At 44.2% G+C, this 14,366-nt stretch overlaps 1 protein-coding gene across 1 annotated transcript in view; it reads right to left on the bottom strand.

The window, feature by feature from the left end:
• Positions 1 to 673: 673 nt before the first annotated feature.
• Positions 674 to 14,366, bottom strand: part of plcd3a (phospholipase C, delta 3a) — a 47,623-nt gene continuing 33,930 nt past the window's right edge. Inside the window, exons 14-15 of the mRNA XM_073839130.1 lie at positions 12,077 to 12,226; positions 674 to 2,152 (exon numbers count right to left, since the gene is read on the bottom strand). Of these exons, the coding sequence (XP_073695231.1) occupies positions 2,022 to 2,152; positions 12,077 to 12,226 (281 nt within the window). The 3' untranslated portion in view covers positions 674 to 2,021. The remainder of the gene's footprint in view (positions 2,153 to 12,076; positions 12,227 to 14,366) is intronic.

The raw sequence follows: 14,366 nt of genomic DNA, 5'->3' as shown, positions 1-14,366 counted from the left end.
TTTATTTAAAACACAATAAACATGTATTATTATTATTATTATCATCAATATTTTCTGTTCTTTCATGAATAGAAAGATCCAAAGATCAGCAGTTAACATTATACACTATACCGTTCAAAAAGCTTGGATACAAAAGCTTTTTTCGCAGGAAAAATTATAGAAATTAATAATTTTATCTAGCAAGGATGCTTTAAATTGATCAAAAGTGATGATAAAGACATCATAATGTTACAAAAGAATTTTTTTTTTCAGATAAATGCTGTTCTTCTGAACTTTCTATCATCAAAGAAACCTGAAAAAATCTACTCTGCTCTGTTTAACATAGTAATAATAATAATAGTAATAATAATAAAAATGTAGCAGCAAATCAGATTAGAAAGATTTCTGAAGGATCATGAGACTGGAGTAACGATGCTTAAAATTCAGGTTTGAAATAACAGGAATAAATGTAATTTTAAAACATATTCAAATAAAAAAAGTTATTTTAAATAGTAAAAATATTTCACAATTTTACCATTTTTGCTGTACTTTGGATCAAATAAATGCAGGCTTTGTGAGCAGAAGAGACTTCTTTAAAACAAAAATTACAAATCTTTCTGTTCAAAAACCTTTGACTGGTAATGAACACACACATACACATACATGCATTCAGAAGTCAATAAAACACACAATATTTAAGCACAATTAGATTTTTAGATTTATAAATTGTAGGCATGCCTTCAAAGGCACTACATCTTTTCAAATATCAATACAAACAATTAATAAGCACAGCTGCACAATGGAGACTAATTCACATATTTTGATATTTTCAAAAATACACTATTCAAGCAAAAAGAAAGCTAATAATTAGGTATCTGTGTTAAAGAGGTGAGGAGCTGCAACGGACGTCTGCTGTTGATAATGTAAAAATAAATACTAGTTAATAATAATTAAATAATTCACTGATTATCTATTTCAATACAACTTAAAAAGAGTGATTCCTTGATAAAAATGATGCACATATTCACAAACATACACATACAATACTGTATGAACAACAAGTAAGACATTAAGATCAAGACATGTTCTGTTTTCTACTGTGAAACAGAAAATCTACATTTAAGAACATAATATTATGATAAATTAATTAGCACAGTCTAGTACAAAACACAACCTTTATGAGTTATCAGTAACCACAAGTTTTCATGATTCAACAAAGTTGGATGTGAAACGGAGTATCTAACGGCAAGTTCTATAGTTGCCTGCATCTTCAGCAAAGACACACTGGCCAAGTTGGGTAATTTGACCAAATTTGAACATCTTACAACACTAAACATTTTTACAGCTTTTAGCTTTCTAATAAAATTTTCTGTCTCAAACACAGATTAATATTAATATATATTATATATACTGCTGAATCTCTGGTGTTGGTGTTTGAATCAATTAAAACACACCTGCAATAAAATAGTCATGATTCTTACTAAACAGTCTATATACTTGCTATGCTTCCAGTATTCCTTCAAAATGTTTTTCTACACGTTCTTTACCTTGCTTGTCAGTATTCAGCATATCAAATCTAAATATAAAAAAATATTAAAGACAGCTAATGTCTGTCTACATGTAGATACAATTCTTGTCCAGCATGTAAAACCTAGGTTAAGTTCTATTAAAATATTTCATTTCCACAAAATGTTAAATTTCCTTATTTCAAGGCTCTGTCTCAACAGAAACAGAGTCTATGATCAACACTGCCTTGTAACGTCTAACAATACTGACTTCATAAGATCTTTAGCTTCCATGATAACACTTCTATGACACGTTTGACTTTCTGCTCTGCAGACAACACCACAAATGAACAAAGCAAAATGCACTTTGAATCACACATCTACACTGACTCTGTGCTTACATGTACATTGTCACCTTTTTCAGGTGGTCTCATTCTGAAGAGTCCCAGCAGCACCTCAAGAGCCTGGCTCAGGGGCTTTTCCTTCAGTAAGGTGCTTACAGAAATCAACATTTCCAGGAATCACGACAGAAAAGCCTCAGGCCTTGCCTATCCGCTCAGAAACGGTTTTAATAGGAACTCCTCGCCGTACCACTTTGACATGGATGAAGAGGGTGGCAGGGGACAGATTGGAGCCGTCAGCTTTTAGCAGGTGAACGTGACGATAACCTGGAGGATAACACAAACACTAGGATAAATACATGTGAAAAAATCTAGTTAAAGCAACACTCCACTTTTTTTGGAAATAGGCTCATTCTCCAACTCCCCCCGAGTTAATAAGTTGAGTTTTAACATTTTGAAATCCATTCAGCCGTTCTCCTGTTCTGGCGATATCACTTTTAGCATAGCTTAGCATAGATCATTGAATCCTATTAGACCAATAGCATCGCGTTCAAAAATGACCAACGAGTTTCGATATTTGTCCTATTTAAAACTTGACTCTTCTGTAGTTATATCGTGTACTAAGACCGGCGGAAAATGTAAAGCTAGGATTTTCTAGGCCGATAAGATTAGGAACTACACTCCAATTCCGGCGTAATAGTCAAGGAAGTTTGCTGCCGTAACATGGACGCAGCAGGCGCCAGAACAGGAGAACGGCTGAATGGATTTCAAAACGGTAATGAGCCTATATCAAAAAAAGTGGAGTGTTCCTTTAAGCCACACAAGTGTTCCATGTGATATGTACCAAATACACCACAGATTACCTTTTAATCCTTAAAGGGATAGTTCACCTAGAAATGAAGATTATTAATTAATTGCTCACCCTCATGTCGTTCTAAACCCATAAGACCTTTATGCATCTTTAGAACACAAATTAAGATAGTTTTGATGAAATCCGAGAGCTTTTTGACACTCCGTAGACGGCAAGGGTCCTAGCACGGTCAAGGTACAGAAACTTAGTAAGGACGTTGTTAAAATGGTGCATGTGACATCAGTGGTTCAACCGTAATTTTATGAAGCTGCTAGGAGAATACTTTTTGTGCACAAAGACAACAAAAATAATGACTGTATTCAATGATATCTTCTCTCCCGCCATTATTGAGTAGCACGATGCATGTGACGCATGACTTTCGCTGTCTATGCAGGGTCAGAAAGCTCTTGGGTTTCATCAAAATATCCTTAATTGTGTTCCGAAGATGAACGAAGGTCTTACAGGTTTGGATTGAAATGAGGGTGAGTAATTAATGCAGTAATTAAACAGAACTTTCATTTTTGGGTGAACTATACCTTTAAACCTTACCTTATACCTTCAAACATCCATGTTTGGCCAGTGATTACAACACTAAATAACTTATTAAATTAAAAATAACTGCTTTCTATTTGAATATAGTTTAAAATGTAATTCATTCCTGTGATTAAAGCTATATTTTAAGTATCATTTTTCCTGATGATGCTGAATTAATTCTAATATGCTAATTTGATGCTGAAGAAACATTTATTCTTATTGTCATTATCAATATTTAAAAGAGTCGAGTACTTTTTTAAGGACTCTTTTGTGAATAGAAAGATCCAAAGAGCATCATTTATCTGAAATAAAAAGCTTTTGTTTAAAAGTGTTTTTCAACCTTTTTTGAGCCAAGGTACATTTTTAATTGAAAAAAATCACAAGGCACACCAACAATCGAAACTGTAAAAAAATGAAACTCTGTAGCCTATATTAACAATATACAGCCATTCTTATCGAAGTGTCTTGAACAGGAATCAAATAAACACAAAGAAAAAAGTATTTTATGATCTTTCATATTGCTTCTTCTTTCAAAAAAAAGTGCAATTAAACAATATACAGTCATTCTTATCAAAGTGTCTTGAATAGGAATCAAATAAACACAATGAAAACAGTCTTTTTTGATCTTTCATATTTCTACCTACTCAGTGTGAAACCTGGGCCTGTTTGGATGAACACAGAGCTGATATCCTGGCAGGAATTGAATAAAGACACACACGAAGCTCTTCCTCAACAGCTCTTAGTCTCTCTCTGTTTTTAGTTTTTATAGCAGTCAGGGTTGAGAAGCTTGACAATAGCATATTATTCGCAGACAATAATTTATTAGTTTTCAAAAAATGTTTTAGACCAATTAGGTAAAATTGAATAATTTCCCACGGCACACCTGACGATCTCTCACGGCACACTAGTGTACCGCGGCACAGTGGTTGAAAAACACTGCTTTAAATTGATCAAAATGATAATAAAGACATTTAGAATGTTACAAAAGATTTCTATTTCAGATAAATACTGTTCCTCTGAAGTTCCCTTTCGGGAACTCTACACTGCGTCATCAACGCTCTGGGGAATGCCATTGGCGAACCCGGCTCTGAATCAGTCTGCAACCAATAGGATGACGGGAGTGACGTCACCAACGTGATGACGTCATACGACCAGGAAGTATATAAGCACGTGCGTTTCAAACCGGCTTCAGCTTTTGTCATTCAGCGAAGCGCTCTATGTTGGTCTGTTTGTCTGGTTATTTGCATTGCTGTTTTTCTGTGCCAGTTTGCACAACTTTCTTTTGAGCAATGTCAAAAAGGGGAAAGAAGTTTGTTATGGCGGTGCAGCAGTCACACAGACGGTGTGTTCCTCCTTGCCAGCGATTCATCGTTGGTGGGGATACACACAGTCTGTGTGTTCTCTGCATGGGAGCGGAGCATGCTCAGTCAGCCCTCGAGGGGGCTGGCTGTCCGCAGTGTGAGCGCCTTCCACTGCGGGTGCTTCGTTCCCGGAAGGCTCTCTTCGAGGAGGGAGCCTTCACCAGCGTTCCTCGCGGGTCTGGCCCCGCTTCCGCTGAGGCGGAGCGGCAGCTGCACTCGTGGGGTTCGCAGCTCGATCTGCTGGAGGGTATGGAGACGGGTGATCCCCTATCTCCTTCCTCACCCGGCGGATCGGTTGATCTCCTCTTGGATGCGGAAGCCCGCACTGCGGTTTCTTCCCCCCGAGAGGAGGTCTCAACACTACTCTTGTCTTCCTCCGAGGAGGTTGACGTAGAGAGTGTTGACCTCATCCAACCGCCAGTAAAATCCCCACAGTTTGAGGAGCTCTTGGAGGTGGTGACTCGTGCGGTAGCCAGGCTCAACATCAGCTGGCCCGCCGAGCACAGTCAAAATGAGCCGCATGAAAGCAAGCTAGATGAGCGCTTTCTGCGGACACACAAGCCACCTCCAGGAAGGAGCCTTCCGTTTTTCCCTGATCTCCACAGTGAGCTGTCGAGATCATGGGAAAAACCCTTCTCAGCCCGCGTCTTCACCCCTTCCTCCGGTTACTACGGTAACGTTGGGGGGGTAGAGGAGTGCGGCTATAAGATGATGCCCAGGGTTGAGCAGACGCTTGCGAGCTATCTGTCGCCCGCAGCGGCATCATCTTTGAAGGCTCCAACCTTGCCCACCAAGCCTTTAAAACTAACTTCCAGCTTGCTGGGCAAGGGGTACGCGGCAGCAGGTCAGGCCGGTTCATGCTTGCACACAATGTCTGTGTTGCAGGCGTACCAGGCTGACCTGCTTAAAGACCTAGACGAAGGCAGGGAGGTCAATGTTTCTGAGTTGAGGCGAACAGCAGATCTAGCTCTCCGTGCCACCAAGGAGACCGCCCGCGCTGTTGGGCGGTCTATGGCAGCCCTGGTGGTCGCGGAGAGACACCTATGGTTGTCCCTGTCCGACATGAAGGAGAAGGACAGGGCCCTTCTGCTGGACGCCCCACTCAAGTCTCCTGGTCTGTTTGGCGACTCGGTCGAGGCCGTCGTCAGCAGGTACCAGGAGGCCCGCAAACAAAGTGCGGCCTTCCAACAGTACCTCCCTCGCCGTGTCTATTCTGGGGCTGCCGGACGGGAGCAGCCCCAGCCGCGTACCAGCTCCTCACACCGCCAGACCCAAAAAGCTAGCGTGGCCGCTCGTGCCCCGCCAGATAGATCTAGGGGGCAGGGCAAGTCACGCTCCAAGTCGAGGGCCTCTAAGGCCAGGCCGGACCTGAGGGTCGTCCTGCAGTCAAAGAGGTCCTCGGCTAAGCGGCCCTGACTTTTGTGTCTCAGGGCCATTGAGGGCAGCCCCTCTCGGGGGAGAAGCGGGTCTTCCACAATTTATGGTACCCACTCTCCCTCGGGGCCCTCAGGAGACCAGTCAGCTAACCCTGCCAGTGTTTCAGGGCGCGGCTGTCTCCCGCAAACCCCTGCTGGGGTTTCCGCCCGATTTCGTAGCGGACTCAGCAAGTTTGTCACCCCTACGGGGGTCCTCAGAGCAATTAGTTCAGGTGTCGCTTGCCAGTCAGCTGTTACAGGCCACCGAACTAGTTCCTCAAACTCTACCAGAGGCCAGTCTCGAGAGGCTGGTTCCCTTAGTACATTTTCTAGCAGCGTGGAAACTACTGCCAAATGTATCTTCATGGGTTCTTCGTACGGTAGAGAAAGGTTATCAAATCCAGTTCGGCGCTCCTCCGCCTCAGTTCAGCGGAGTATTTCCTACCCTGGTAGGCCCAGAGCAGGTTCTGGTCATGGAACAAGAAGTAAATTCTCTTCTAAGGAAGGGAGCCATCGAGGTGGTCCCTCCTCAGCACAGAGAATCCGGGTTCTACAGCCGGTACTTCATTGTTCCCAAGAAGGATGGAGGGCTGAGGCCCATCTTAGATCTCAGGCTACTGAACCGCTCAGTTATGAAGCTGAAGTTCAGAATGCTTACTGTCAAGCAGGTCGTGTCTCAAATCAGGTCCGAGGACTGGTTTGTCACGATAGATCTCAAAGATGCATATTTCCATATCTCCATCCTTCCTCAACACAGGAAGTTTCTCAGGTTCGCTTTCAGGGGCGAAGCTTACCAATATCGAGTTCTTCCTTTCGGCGTAGCACTCTCACCCCGCACTTTCACGAAGTGTGTGGATGCTGCGCTGGCTCCGTTGCGACTCCAGGGCATCCGCATACTCAACTACATAGACGACTGGCTTATCCTAGCCAGCTCAGAACAGTTAGCGGCTCAGCATCGAGATGTTGTTCTCGCTCATATGAAAAAGCTGGGGTTGAGGCTCAACGCCAAGAAAAGTGTGCTGTCTCCTTTACAGAGAACCACTTATCTAGGTGTGGCATGGGATTCGACCACGATGCAGGCACGAATGTCTCCTGCTCGGATCGAGTCGATCCTTACTGCAGTCAATGCGGTCAAGCTAGGCCTGTCACTCACTGTCAAACAGTTTCAAGTACTGTTAGGTCTCATGGCAGCTGCAGCCAACGTAATACCTTTTGGCCTGCTGCATATGAGGCCACTGCAGTGGTGGCTCAAGACCAAGGGATTCTCCCCGAGGGGAAATCCGTTCCGCAAGATCAAGGTCACGCGGCGTTGCCTTCGTGCCTTAGACATGTGGAAGAAACCTTGGTTCCTATCTCAGGGCCCGGTCTTGGGAGCTCCTTGTCGCCGCGTCACGCTAGAGACAGATGCATCCCTCACCGGGTGGGGAGCGGTCATGAGTGGCCGCTCGGCCTCCGGCCTATGGACCGGTCACCATCTCTTGTGGCACATCAATTGCCTAGAGATGTTAGCAGTGTTCAAGGCCTTGAGGCATTTCCTCCCAGACCTGAGAAACCGTCATGTGTTAGTTCGCACCGACAACACAGCGGTAGTATATTACATCAACCACCAAGGAGGTGTGCGTTCACGCCCCTTATTCAAGCTGGCGTACCATATCCTCCTGTGGTCCCAAGGGAAACTCCTCTCACTGAGTGCAGTTCATATCCCTGGGCATCTGAACATTGGAGCAGACATCCTGTCGAGGCAGGGGCCGAGGCCCGGGGAGTGGAAACTTCACCCCGAGGTGGTGAAGCAGATATGGAGAGTGTTTGGCCAAGCTCAAGTGGACCTCTTTGCGACTCAAGAGACTTCGCAATGTCCCCTTTGGTACTCTCTAACGCCTCCAGCTCCACTGGGGCTGGACGCTATGGTACAGACCTGGCCGAGGCTTCGTCTGTACGCTTTCCCCCCGATCGCTCTGCTCCCAGGAGTTCTAGAAAGAGTGCGCCGGTACGGAGTCAGTCTACTACTAGTAGCCCCGTACTGGCCGGCCCGAGTATGGTTCTCGGACATCATTTCCCTCCTCGACGGCTCTCCGTGGGAGATTCCGGTCAGGAAGGACCTTCTTTCTCAGGCTGGGGGCGCAATTTGCCACCCCCACCCAGAGAAGTGGAAACTATGGGTGTGGCCTCTGAGGGGGCACACCTCATAGACAGTGGTCTCCCAGCTGAGGTTGTGGAGACCATCCTTCACTCTAGAGCTCCCTCTACAAGGAAACTTTATGGCCTTAAGTGGAAGCTTTTCACTTCATGGTGTGAAGAGCGACACGCAGACCCAGTCCACTGCCCGGTTGGTACAGTGCTGGAGTTCTTGCAGTCTCGCCTCTCCATAGGGCTAGCCCACTCCACCCTGAAGGTTTACGTGGCGGCATTATCGGCCTTCCACACCCCTCTCGGTGGTATGTCAGTGGGCAAGAACCCCTTGGTCATACGTTTCCTTCGTGGTGCACTCAGGATAAGGCCTCGGGTGGTACCCAGAACTCCTTCTTGGGATCTCGCTGTGGTCCTTGAAGCCCTCTCTCGGCCTCCATTCGAGCCCATTGAGGAGATTTCAGATCGCTTCCTTACAATTAAGACGGCGCTGCTGTTGGCTCTTACTTCTCTGAGGAGAGTAGGAGACCTTCAGGCCCTCTCAGTGGCCCCTTCATATATCGACTTTGCGCCCGGTTTGGCCAAAGCGTTCCTCTACCCTAGACCAGGGTACGTACCGAAGGTTCCAACAGCAGTACCACAGCCAGTCACCCTACAGGCCTTTTATCCTCCTCCATTCGTGGAGAACGACCATCGGAAGTATAACTGCATGTGTCCAGTGCGAGCACTGGACACATACGTCCACAGAGCTGCCCTGTGGCGAAAGTCAGAGCAATTGCTAGTTTGTTACGGTCCCCCTAAGAGGGGGCTCCCGGCAACTAAGCATACTATCAGTAGATGGATTGTAGATGCAATAACTACTGCTTATGAGTCCTCTGGCCTCCCATCACCGATGGGCGTCAAGGCTCACTCAACTCGAGGCATGGCTGCCTCCAAAGCTCTGCTAGCAGGTGTCCCCATTCAGGACATCTGCAGTGCGGCGGGTTGGTCCACCCCTTTGACCTTTGTAAAGTTCTATGAACTAGACCTAAGAGCTACGAGCTCGGCTGTCCTGAGCTGACAGCGAAGGCGCTATCCCTCGTGAGCCCGAGGGCCGAGGTAGATGTTCCCTCTTGCGCTGGGTGCTCCCCAGGCAGAGATGTAATTCCACTCGCGTCCTGGCGGTTTTCCAGGCGGAGTTAATTTAGTGTTCTGGCCAGAGTTTCCAGACACTTCTCGGGTCCCTGTTGTCCGGGTACGCCCCGACAAAGGGATTACCCTTCCTCGTGTGCCTGAGGGCCGAGGATGCTTCTTAGTCTGGCTGGTCACCAGACGGAGGCCTATCACCTCGGGGCCTGAGGGCCGAGGTGGATAACTCTCCCTCTTCGCTGGGTGCTCCCCAGGCAGAGATGTTATTTCGCTTGCGTCCTGGCAAATTTCCCAGGCGAAGCAACCGAGCGTCCTGGCTTTCTCCCCAGGCGCTACCTGTCCCTCTACGTCTGGCTGGTCCCCAGACTGAGGTAGACATTTTCTCCTCGTGAGCCCGAGGGCCGAGGCAGATCATATCCCTCTTCGCTGGTACTCCCAGGCAGAGATGTAATCCCACTCGCGTCCTGGCAGTTTTCCAGGCGGAGCTAATTCAGTCCCTCTCGTGCTGGCTGTTCCCCAGACAGAGTTTGGACTACTTTCCTCGAGCGCCTGAGGGCCGAGGTTCTTGCTATGATTCCTCGTGCGCTGGGTACTCCCCAGGCAGAGATGTAATTCCACTCGCGTCCTGGCTGTTTCCAGGCGGAGCTATTTCCCGTGCTCTGGCCAGAGTTTCCAGGCACTAATTGCATCCCTCTTGATCCGGGTGCGCCCCGACAAAGGATTGCCCTCTCCTTGTGTGCCCGAGGGCCAAGGAGGACCCCTCTCTGGCTGGTGACCAGACTAGGGTGTATGACCTAACCTCGTGGGCTCAAGAGCCGAGGTTTACTCAATCCCTCTTCGCTGGGTACGTCCCAGGCAGAGATGTAATCCCGCTTGCGTCCTGGCACTCTTCCCAGGCGAAGCAACCTAGCGTTCTGGCATACTCCCCAGACGCTACCTGTCCCTCTACGTCTGGCTGGTCCCCAGACGGAGGTAGACACTTTCCTCGTGAGCCCGAGGGCCGAGGCGGATCATATCCCTCTTCGCTGGGTACTCCCAGGCAGAGATGTAATCCCGCTCGCGTCCTGGCAGTTTTCCAGGCGGAGCTAATTTAGTCCCTCTCGTGCTGGCTGTTCCCCAGACAGAGTTTGGACTACTTTCCTCGAGTGCCTGAGGGCCGAGGTACTTGTTATGTTCCCTCTTGCGCTGGGTGCTCCCCAGGCAGAGATGTCATCCCACTCACGTCCTGGCAGTTTTCCAGGCAGAGTTCTTCTGGTCCCTCTTTTGCTGGTGTCCCCAGACAGAGCGACCACTTTCCTCGTGAGCCCGAGGGCCGAGGTATATGCCACTTCCCTCTCGCTCCGGCACTATTCCCGGACGGAGGTGTAATACTTCTCCTGTCCTGGTAGTTTCCCAGGCGGAGAACCGTCAGTGCTCCTGCAGGTAAGTATCAACGAGCACTGGCCTCTGATTCCGGGCTGGTCCCCCGGACAGAGGTGTACTGCCTCTCTTGCCCTGGTAACCCCAGGCAGAGAGCTTTTCCTGGCTTGATCCACCAGAAGCAGCGCTTCCCCTTTTTCTTCCCAGACAAACACCACTGGGTAGGAATTTGGAATTCTGGAGACGTGGGCATATCGTTCCCCAGAGCGTTGATGACGCAGTGTAGAGTTCCCGAAAGGGAACGTCTCAGGTTACGTATGTAACCCTGGTTCCCTGAGGGAACGAGACACTGCGTCATGGGCCATAATTCCCGCATTCCTACCGCGCATCGCTTCATTCCTGGAAGCTGAAGCCGGTTTGAAACGCACGTGCTTATATACTTCCTGGTCGTATGACGTCATCACGTTGGTGACGTCACTCCCGTCATCCTATTGGTTGCAGACTGATTCAGAGCCGGGTTCGCCAATGGCATTCCCCAGAGCGTTGATGACGCAGTGTCTCGTTCCCTCAGGGAACCAGGGTTACATACGTAACCTGAGACGTTTCTATTCATCAAAGAAACCTGAAAAGATTCTACTCAGCTGTTTTCAACATACTACTAATAATATTACATGTTTTTTGAGCAGCAAATCAGCATATTAGAATGATTTCTGAAGGATCATGTGACACTGAAGACTGGATTAATGTTGCTGAAAATTCAGCTTTGAAATCACAGGAATAAATTACATTTAAAAATATATTGAAATAGAAAACACTTATTTTAAAAAGTAAAACTATTTCAATATTTATTTTAGTGCTTTAGATGTACTTTGGATCAAATCAAATAACTGATCAAATTTCGTGTTATATTGCTTATAATAAATAGATTGAGGAATACTAAGAAAGTAAAACAAAATGAAGGAAAAATGAAGGAAAATGTATACATACATTTTTTTTGGGGGGGGGGGGGGTCACATGGTCATATATGTACATTGGGGGGGGGGATTTCCATCTCACTGACCTCTCAGTGAACTGGAAACTATTCTTCTCACAGTATTTGTACACACAGAGTACTTGTATAACAACATTCCAACTGGAGCTGTTTTGAAGGCAAAGGTTGATTTGCTGCTCAATAAACATTTCTTATTACACCTAATGCTGAAAACACTGTGATACAGTTTTTTTTATGACTCTTTAATGAATAGAAAGTTAAAAAACAGCGTTTATTTGAAATATAAATATTTTGTAATATTATAAATGTATTTACTGTCATTTTGATGCAATTTAAAGCATTCTTGTTGAATAAAATCTTACTGATTGATGGCAATTGTAACATTTAAAATACATACAGCACTTCCACCAAAGTCATGTTTATGTTTAAATATAGTATATGTCTTATAAAAACATCATAATGTGTGAACTGCACACACATACACACCTGTTCGTAGGCTGGTGAAAGGAAGGGTGAACTGGCCAATAAAATCGTTCTTGGATTTGTAGTCATGATCTTCCACCATGAAGCGCACCAAGGCCAGTTCAGGCACCTGCAGCTGAAAGCTCACAGTACAATCCCAGCGAGGGTTGAAACCTGCAGGGGGAGACAAACACACACAAAAACACATACTCAATATTCAATTCTGACAGGAACACCTCTTACTAAAGTGCTATGTTCATCACACAAAATAAAATAACAAGTTAAAACTAAAATAAAACACAGTAATCAATATACCCTTCATTAAAATAACTAATATTTCTATTACACACTTTTTCCTGTTCATAAAACACAATAATAGATTAATATACACAACCAGTCAAAAGTTTTTTTTTTAATGTTTTAGAAGTCTCTTCTGCTCACCAAGCCTGCATTTTTTGATCCAAAACATTTTGAAATATTTTTACTAATTAAAATAACTGTTTTCTATTTGAATATATTTCAAAATGTGTTTTTTTTTCCTGTGGCTTCCTTCTGCTCAAAAAACTATTATTATTATTATTATTATTATTATTATTATGTTGAAAACAGCTGAGTAGATTTTTTTTCAGGTTTCTTTGATGAATAGAAAGTCCAGAAGAACAGCATTTATCTGAAATAGCAATCGTTTGTAACATTATAAATGTCTTTATCATCACTTTTGATCAATTTAAAGCATCCTTGCTAAAAAGTATTCATTCCTATAACTTCTTCCCCCAAACAAAAAATATACTGACTCTAAGCTTTTGAATGGTATAGTGTATAATGTTACAAAAGCTTTTTATTTCAGAAAAATGCTGATCTTTAGATCTTTTTATTCATCAAAGAAAAAATGTATTTAAATATTGATAATAATAATAATAAAAGTGTTTCTTGAACAGCAAATCAGCATATTAGAATGATTTCTGAAGGATCATGTGACACTGAAGACTGGAGTAATGATGCATGAAAATGTAGCTTTGATCACAGGAATAAATTACATTTTAAAATATGTTCAAATAGAAAGCAGTTATTTTAAATACTAAAAATGTTTCACGATATTACTGCTTTTACTGTATTTTGAATCAAATAAATGCAGGCTTTGTGAGCAGAAGAGACTAAAATAAATATTGAGATTAAACAGTTAGGCCTATTCTGCCCTCCAAAGGCAAAGCGCAGTAACTACACATTTGGTCAAAATTGCGTTAAGGCTTAAAATAGACTTTGTGACAACTGTTTTGTCTTGTGGCAAAGTCTCCTGGTTTAATTTTGTCCAGTTTCAGAGAAACGTTCAGATAAACGAGTGTCAACATGTTTGACTAGCTGTTGTAAAAACTTTAAAGGCATTTTTCTCAGTTTCATTGTTCGCGTAGTTACTGCACTTTGCCTTTGGAGGGCAGTATACATCACAACATCATGCTGCTGGATGGAGATAGGGCCGATTGCAGAACAGCAGAACCATACGTCACAGCAGTCACACGGCAGCAGCGCCACGGCAGCAGGCTCAGACGGTAGTGGGCGGAGTCTCCATCTGAGATCGAAAGTGGGTGAAAATAATGATCAACTTATAGACCTTTTTCCTGAGTAAACGATGAGCGCCGCCATTACGAATTCTAACGTCAGATTGAATGCTTTTCTGTTCCGGTCTCCATAGGAACCCATTCAAATAGCGTCCATCTGTTTTTAATGTAGCTAACTTCCGCTGCTTCGTGTCATCTACACACTCATTAAAGTGAGGCACTGACAAATGACGGTCATTGCGACATTGCCAAGTGATGGCGCTATGGAGCCATGTGCTTTTTTAAAAACATTTTAATAGGTTTAACATTAGTTTATTAGCTCGGAATATACCCTAATTTGACTAGAAACAATGCAGACCGGAAATGCAAAGCATTCTTTCAGTTAAGAGTCGGACTTACTTCCGCGTTCAGGAAAAACGTCTATATTTTTCCATATATTTTTAAACAGTATAAACTGAGTACAAAGCTCAAACAAAAAACAAAACAAAACTTGAGCAATAGAATGTTTTTATTTAGTTAAACTATATTTTTTACCTAATCATTTCAGTATTAACCAATTTTTCATTGTACATAATACCATGTACTATACACTATACCCATCACAAACTGGATTTTCCCAAAAAAATATTACAAAATCAAACAAAACATATAGCACAGAAGGCACACATTTAACAACAATAATAACCACACATTACTTACCTAACTAAATTAGTTTAAACCTAAAATAAATCAAAACTCTTTAAACATGCAATTAATCC

Source organism: Garra rufa, chromosome 1 (genome assembly GCF_049309525.1).
Source record: "Garra rufa chromosome 1, GarRuf1.0, whole genome shotgun sequence".
Lineage (NCBI taxonomy): Eukaryota > Metazoa > Chordata > Actinopteri > Cypriniformes > Cyprinidae > Garra > Garra rufa.
This window is presented reverse-complemented; position numbering and strand designations above follow the sequence as displayed.